Source organism: Anolis carolinensis, unplaced genomic scaffold (genome assembly GCF_035594765.1).
Source record: "Anolis carolinensis isolate JA03-04 unplaced genomic scaffold, rAnoCar3.1.pri scaffold_8, whole genome shotgun sequence".
Taxonomy (NCBI): domain Eukaryota; kingdom Metazoa; phylum Chordata; class Lepidosauria; order Squamata; family Dactyloidae; genus Anolis; species Anolis carolinensis.
Window position 1 is genome coordinate 4,788,915 of NW_026943819.1, and position 7,971 is coordinate 4,796,885.

Genomic DNA, 7,971 nt, shown 5'->3' on the forward strand with positions numbered 1-7,971 from the left:
CTCTCTCTGATGAACTCAGGTGACTCCAGTTTATTTGATTTGATTCCATTGACTTCCAGGATTGCAAAAAGTAAAAGTTTTCACAGTTGGGATTGCAGTTGTGTAACGCTCCAGATGTAGCTGATGTTTATATGCGTTAGGTTTTAATTGACACATTGTTATGGTTTTTAGTGTTACAGTAGAGTCACTTATCCAACACTCGCTAATCCAACGTTCAGGATTATCCAACACATTTTTGTAGTCAATGTTTTCAATACATCGTGACATTTTGGTGCTAAATTTGTAAATACAGTGATTACTACATAGCATTACTGCGTATTGAACTACCTTTTCTGTCAAATTTGTTGTGTAACATGATGTTTTGGTGCTTAATTTGTAAAATAATAACCTAATTTGATGTTTAATAGGCTTTTCCTTAATCTCTCCTTATTATCCAACATATTAGCTTATCCAGCGTTCTGCTGGCCTGTTTACGTTGGATAAGCGAGACTCTACTGTACTGTATGTACTTGAGTATAAGCCTAGTTTTTCAGCTTTTTTTTAAGACTGAAAAAGCCCCCCTTGGCTTATACTCAGGTGAGGGTCCTGGTTGGATTATATTTGGGTCAGCTTATACTCGAGAATATATGGTACATTTATTATTTTTCTCTATTATTATTGGTATTATTACATTTATTATTTTTCTCTATTATTGTTGCTACTATTACATTTATTTTACTCTATTTTTTATTATTATCATTATTATTAATACATTTATTATTTCACGCTGATATTATTATTATTGCATTTATTATTTTCCTCTATTTACTATTACTTGTATTATTTTCTCTATTTATTATTATTATTATTATTATTACATGTATTATTTTACTCTATTATTATTAAAAGGAAACATAAGCACATTTACATTGAAGAAGATGAGAATAATGATTTGATCAGAGTTGGAGAGTCTTATCTTAAATTAGAGCTTTATGTAAATATTCAAAAACATTTAACCGACTGATGCCGCAATTAATGTAAGTTTATTGGTATCTATTTTTATTTCTGAAATTTACCACCCTCGGATTATACTGGAATCAATGTCTTCCCAGTTTTTTGTGGTAAAATTAGCTTATATTTGGGTCGGCTTATACTCGAGTATTTACGGTATTAATAATAATAATAATAATAATAATAATAATAATAATAATAATAATAATAATAATAACTGCACCCAGTCTCTAGGCACATATCCTTTTGGCAAATGTGAATCTCAATGAACTCCACTGTGGAGTTTCATTCTATAGTATTGCTATAAAATAAAATGCTTTAACAGTGTCATTGAAAACACAGATAGAAAACATACATGTTGTTGTTATTGTTGTTTGTCCCACTTTCCCCCAGATCAGGAGTCAAAGTGGCTTGCAACAATTACAAAAAAAAAAAAAGATATTGTCAAAAATCCGTAAGCTACAAAAGTTACAACAATAATAATATAATAAAACTTTATTTATATACCGCCCTATCTCCCGGATAGGACTCAAACAAGTTTGAACAATAGAGAAATTACAATCACGTTAAAATATACAACATTGAAACTTATAAACCAAGCATGCCTGGACAAGAATGAACAACTAAAATAGACACCACTGGAAAACAAGGTAGTAACAATGAAAATATTGGGAAATAATTACTGGTATATACGTAGTATTATCCCTGAATCTACAGGACCAATTCCTGCTGTTTTCATTTACAGTAGAGTCTCACTTATCCAACATTCGCTTATCCAACGTTCTGGATTATCCAACGCATTTTTGTAGTCAATGTTTTCCATACATCTCAATGGTCTTTGGAGGTCTCTTGGCTTACCTATGGTCTTATGAAATCGTCTAGATCAGGGGTCACCAAACTAAGGCTCTTTGGCCAGATGCAGCCTTCCAAGGTCATTGACCTGGCCTCTGTCCTAAACTTTAGACTTAGGGTCGACCTAAGCCTGAAATGACTTGAAGGCACACAACAACAACAATCCTAATTTTGGACTATTTCATCATAGTCCGGCCACCCAACAGTCCGAGGAACTGTGAATCGGCTCTCCACTTAAAAAGTTTGAGGACCCCTGGTTTAGTTAATACTACTGGACACTTGTGTGGTGGTGACTTCACACCTCGTTCCAACAAGCTCACAACGAAAGAGACACTTTTTCTTTCTTCCCTTTGAATCTTGTCTCCTCGTTTTCGCTTCTGTCGGGATGAAACGTCCCAACAGCTCGAATAACCTTCCCGAAGCCTCTTTTTTTGGGCTAAAAAACGGAGAAGTTGAGGATTTTCTTCACTTTCCGTCTGCAAAGCGGGCACCGTCCGCTGGTTTTGAGGATTTTTAAGGAGCAGCCGGTGCAAAAGTTGGCATGGGAGCATGGCAGCATCATGGCGTTGGAATCGCGCTCCAAGCAAATGACGCACTCGTCGCGGCTTCGTTTTCCCGAAAGATGTGAAACTTCAGGACCGTTCGACTCTGGAAAAATAAGGAATAAGATCCATTTTTGCAGGGAAATTGCAACTTGCAACTATAGCAACTTGCAACTTACACTATAGCAAACAAAAACATCCTTGTGGATGACTTACCACTGAAGACCTTGCAAGTCAACGGAAGCAGACGGTGACTATCACAATTTGTGGCAAGGCTCGAGGGATCTGAAACGGAAAATAAAAGGTTCAGGACACGATGCATCAACTCTTTGCAACTTTGTGAAACCCAAATTCTCATCCTGATGACACGACAGTCAAACTTTCGAAATCACGGATTTGATCAATGTGTTCTCTCTCTAGGATTTTCTATATCCTGTACCATGACTTGGGCCACCTCAACTTGCAGACCGAAAGCTCGGCGGTTCGAATCCGGGGAGCGGGGTGAGCACCCGCTGTTAGCCCCAGCTTCTGCAAACATTGCAGTTCAAAAATGTGAGTAGATCAATAGCTACCGCTCCAGCGGGAAGGTAGCGGCGCTCCATGCAGTCATGACCTAGGAGGTGTCTATGGACAACGCCGGCTCTTTGGCGTAGAAATGTAGATGAACACCCACTCCCAGAGTCAGACATGCCCAGACTTAATGTCGGGAAAAACATGCAAATGTGAGCACTGAGCTGCTGAACTTGCAGACCGAAAGGTCCCAGGTTCAAATCCTGGGAGCGGCTTGAGCTCCTACTGTTAGCCCCAGCTTCTGCCAACCTAGCAGTTCGAAAACATGCCAATGTGAGTAGATCAATAGGTACTGCTCCAGTGGGAAGGTAACGGCGCTCCATGCAGTCATGACCTAGGAGGTGTCTATGGACAACGCCAGCTCTTCAGCTTAGAAATGGAGATGAGCACCAACCCCCAGAGTTGGACATGCCTAGACTTAATGTCGGGAAAACTTTTACCTTTAGCTAGCATGACTTCATAGTCAACATAGGGTTCTAGAGATTGGGTTGGTGTGAGTGTTCCTGGCTGTCTGGCCATGTTCCAGAAGCATTCTCTCCTGATGTTTCACCCACATCTATGGCAGACATCCCCAGAGGTTGGGAGGTCTGTTGGAAACTAGGCAAGTGGACTGTGTGTGTGTATGAATGTATACAGTAGAGTCTCACTTATCCAACATAAACGGGCCGGCAGAATGTTGGATAAGCGAATACGTTGGCTATGATTTTACAAATTAAGCACTAAAACATCATGTTTAACAATAAATTTGACAGAAAAAGTAGTTCAATGCGCGATAATGCTATGTAGTAATTACTGTATTTACAAATTTAGTATCAAAACATCACAATGTATTGAAAACATTGACTATAAAAACGTTGACTACTAAAAGGCAGACTGCGCTGGATAATCCAGAATGTTGGATAAGCAAATGTTGAGACTCTACTGTATATGGAATGATGTCCAGGGTGGGGGAAAGAACTCTTGTCTGTTCGACGTAAGTATGAATGTTGCAGTTGGCCACCTAGATTAGCACTGAATCGCCTTGCAGCTTCAAAGCCTGGCTGCTTCCTGCCTGGGGGAATCCTTTGTTGGGAGGTGTTCGCTGTTAGGAATTTTGGGAGTTGAAGTCCAAAACACCTTGATGGCGCATATGTTGGCCCAGGCCTCCTCTATACTGTAGTTTTAATGTAGTTTGACATCACTATAACTGTCCTGGAATTCCTGCTATGGAATCCTTGGATGTGTAGTTGGATAAGACACCAGCTTGCAAAATGGAAACACTCACAGAGCTATGACAGTGTGGATGCACCACTAGAGATGCCAACGGAGTCTTGATTCCTCACCTAACAGCTGGATGGCTTTGGTCCTGCCGTAGATGTCCATCACAGCCCAAAGCGGAGAGGTCACCAAGACCTTATCCAAGAGCAAGAATTGTTCCGGCTCCCCGTTGATGCTGTAAAGAACGCGGCCACGAGTGTCCACCCAGAAGCTGACCACGGTGCCTTCCTCGCAGTATTCGTCCGGCAAGAGGCGGGCACGGGTCTTCCCTCGCCGGATCAGGTTTGGGCAGGCGAAGGGAGGCAGGTCCCGGGGCTTCAGGCAGGAAGGGTCTTCCCAGGTGAAGCCCACCCTCAAGCCACCGTGCCACTTGCCATCGTCCTTGGAGATCCTCAGAGCCACCTTCTCGTAAACCCTGACGGGACGGTTGGAGAAGACGAGGCCGTCGCGGAAAGTGGCCGCTCGCCTGGCCGTGCGATGGGACTCGTCCATGACGATTTGGGACCCTTTGACGTACGGATGGAAGAAGAGCGGGGCGGAGGGCCCTCGGTGTGAGATGTCGCAATCTGTTGTAGGACACAAGAAACTCAGGAATGGAGAAAGAGGGGCCGGTTTGGTTCCATATTTACTTGGACCAACTGGCAATGAGAGTTATTAGGTAGCACTTTAAGTGAGGCCTAAGACCTGGAAACTAATCTGTATTCCCATTTCTAATCAGGACCCCCATTGCCACGACTGCAAATGATCCCCTGAACCCACCTTAAAATCCTGCTGACGGTGTGGGTGAATGATGCTTCTAGCCCAGTATAGATTCACTGACCAACTGGCACCAGAAATTACTAGTTGCCACTTTAAGCTTGGCTTAAGACCTGGTAATGAATCCCTATTTCCATTTCTAATCAGGGCCTCATTGCCATGACTGCTCTCCGAACCCACTTTAAAATCCAGCCAATGTTATGGGTGAATGATGCCTCCAGTCCAGTATGGATTCACTGACCAACTGGCACTGGGAGTTAGCTGCCACTTTAAACTAGACTTAAAACCTTATAAGTGATTTTAATCCCATTTCCAAGCATGGTCCCATTGCCAGGGCTGCAAATGACTTGGCCATGGTGATCCATGCCTTAGTTACCTCCAGACTGGACTACTGCAATGCACTCTACGTGGGGCTGCCTTTGAAGACGGCTCGGGAACTACAGCTAGTGCAAAGGTCGGCATCCAGGTTTATTTAGTTTATTTATTTACAGTATTTATATTCCGCCCTTCTCACCCCGAAGGGGACTCAGGGCGAATCACATTGTACACATATAAGGCAAACATTCCATGCCATATAACATAGAACAGAGACAGACGCAGAGGCAATTTAAACTTTCTTCAACTTCCCGAGGGTATGCTTGATTCCGGCCACAGGGGGAGAAGCTGCTTCATCATCCACTGCTACGGCAACTTCCTCATTCCAACGGCGGCTGGGTGATTTTTATGGTGTTGTAAATTAGCCTCCCCACATATAAGTGGTACCTAAATTTCCTACTTGATAGATGCAACTATTTTTCGGGTTGCTTACGTCAGCAACGAGCAGGGGCTATATTTTTTTATTTTTAATTGTTGGGTGCTCACCCCGACATGGGCTAGCCTTGAACTCATGACCTTTTGGTCAGAGTGATTTATTGCAGCTGGCTACTTACCAGCCTGCGCCACAACCCGGCTGTTAAGAGGAGCTAATTACAGGGAACGGTCACCCTGCCTGTTTAAACAGCTCCTCTGGTTGCTGATAAGTTTCCAGTCCCAATTCAAGTTGCAGATTATCACCTATAAAGCCCTAAACGGTTTGGGAATGGCCTATCTTTGCAACCGCATCTTCTCCTACGAATCTGCGCAAGCTTTAAGATCTTCTGGATCTCAAAGATCTTCAAGCACGGTTGGTGGGGACGAGAGAGAAGGCCTTCTCAGTGGTGGCCCCCCGGCTCTGGAACTCCCTCCCCAGGGAGATTAGGTCAGCACCCACCCCCAGGCCATTAGAAGACCATAGATAAGGAAAGGGACCCTCAAAGACCATCTAGATGGTTTCATAAGACTGTAGGTAAGGAAAGGGCCCCCCAAAGGCCATCTAGACGGTCTCATAGGACCATAGGTAAGGAAAGTGACCTCCAAAAGCCATCTAGATGGTCTCATACGGCCGTAGTTAAGCAAAGAGATTTTCAAAGACCATCTAGATCAGAGGTCCCCAAACTAAGGCCCGGGGGCCAGATGTGGCCCTCCAAGGTCATTGACCTGGCCCCTGCCCTAAACCTTAGACTTAGGGTTGACCTAAGTCTACCTGGTCTTTGGAGGTCTCTTTGCTTAGCTATGCCCTTATGAAACCATCTAGATGGCTTTTAGAGGTCACTTTCCTTACCTATGGTCCTATGAGACCATCTAGATGGCCTTTGAGGGTCCTTTTCCTTACCTATGGTCTTTTGATCATCTAGATCAGGGGTCCCCAAACTAAGGCCCATGGGCTTCCAAGGTGGTTGACCTGTCCTCTGTCCTAAACTTTAGACTTAGGGTTGACCTAAGTCTGAAATGACTTGAAGGCACACAAGAACAACAATCTTAATTTTGGACTATTTCATCCTAGTCCGGCCCCCTAACAGTCTGAGGGACTGTGAATCGGCCCTCCACTTAAAAAGTTTGGGGACCCCTGATCTAGATGATCTCATAAGACCATAGGTAAGCAAAGAGACCTCCAAAGACCAGGTAGACTTAGGTCAACCCTAAGTCTAAAGTTTAGGACAGGGGCCAGGTAAAAGACCTTGGAGAGCCGCTGGACTAGACAAATTTGGAGACCCCTGGACTAGACAATCCCCTAAATAAGCTGTCTCCAGTTAGGACATAAAATCCCGTCCTTGCACTTTCCTATTGTCCTCTACCCGAAGATATTATTCCCCGTCTTACAGCGCTCACCCACTCTTTCCTGCTTACCGTTTGGGGGACACAGGCACGCTCCCATCGCCGGCCGTTTCCTTTTCCCAACGCTGCCCTTTCAATTTCAGGAGAGCTTCTGTTGCTAAGCCACCGAGAAAGGAAGCTGTTATTATACTGCGGGTTAAAAATTAATCATCGGCACTGTTGTGTTTGCAAGCCGTCACGAGACGCACGGTTTTATTGATGTGCATGGAGGGGATTTCCAATATATATTGTAATGGGAGCCATTGCCACACACAGGCAATGCCAGGAGCCTGGCGCTCGGCCCAGCTGAACCGGATTTTGTTTCACTCTCTCTTTCTGTCTGCTGTTGTTTCCACCTTCTTGGTACCATCCTTGCTTAGGTGGGGTCCTGCATCCAAGGACAGACAAATGCAATAGCATTGGATATATGTTAGAGGTGTGCACCATAGCAGAAATCTGTTTCAATTTCGTTTTGAAACTATTGTTTTTTGTATACTATTGAGGGGAAGTCATAGGGAGGAAGGAACAAGGTTGTTTTCTGCTGCCCTGGAGACTAGGATGCATAACAATGGCTTCAAACGACAGGAAAGAAAGGAGATTCCACTTGAATATGAGGAAGAATATCCTGACTGTGAGCGACAGCTGTTCACCAGTGGAACTCTCTGCCCCGGAGGGAGTGTGGTGGAGGCTTCTTCTTTGGAGGCTTTGAAACAGAGGCTGGAGGGCCATCTGTTGGGGGTGCTTTGAATGCGATTTGCCTGGTTCTTGACAGAATGGGGTTGGACTGGATGGCCCACAAGGTTTTTTTTCCCAGTTCTATGTTTCTATGTAC

General features: G+C 43.9%; 1 protein-coding gene across 1 annotated transcript; it reads right to left on the bottom strand.

Annotated features, from left to right (window-relative positions):
• Positions 1–1,470: 1,470 nt before the first annotated feature.
• Positions 1,471–7,752, bottom strand: neurl3 (neuralized E3 ubiquitin protein ligase 3). Its single transcript, XM_008121810.3, has 4 exons — positions 7,173–7,752; positions 4,277–4,777; positions 2,601–2,669; positions 1,471–2,490 (listed from the first exon to the last, which is right to left on the bottom strand). The coding sequence occupies exons 1-4, from the start codon at positions 7,198–7,200 to the stop codon at positions 2,279–2,281; spliced, it is 810 nt and encodes a 269-aa protein (XP_008120017.1). The 5' UTR covers positions 7,201–7,752; the 3' UTR covers positions 1,471–2,278.
• Positions 7,753–7,971: the final 219 nt, after the last annotated feature.

Excerpts from the sequence above, each read along its gene's own strand:
- neurl3 (XM_008121810.3), bottom strand. The coding sequence starts at position 7,200 with ATGGGAGCGTGCCTGTGTCCCCCAAACG. Across the intron at positions 4,778-7,172 it reads GTGCCTGTGTCCCCCAAACG|ATTGCGACATCTCACACCGA; the intron begins GTAAGCAGGAAA and ends GTCCTACAACAG. Across the intron at positions 2,670-4,276 it reads CAAAGCCATCCAGCTGTTAG|ATCCCTCGAGCCTTGCCACA; the intron begins GTGAGGAATCAA and ends TTTCCGTTTCAG.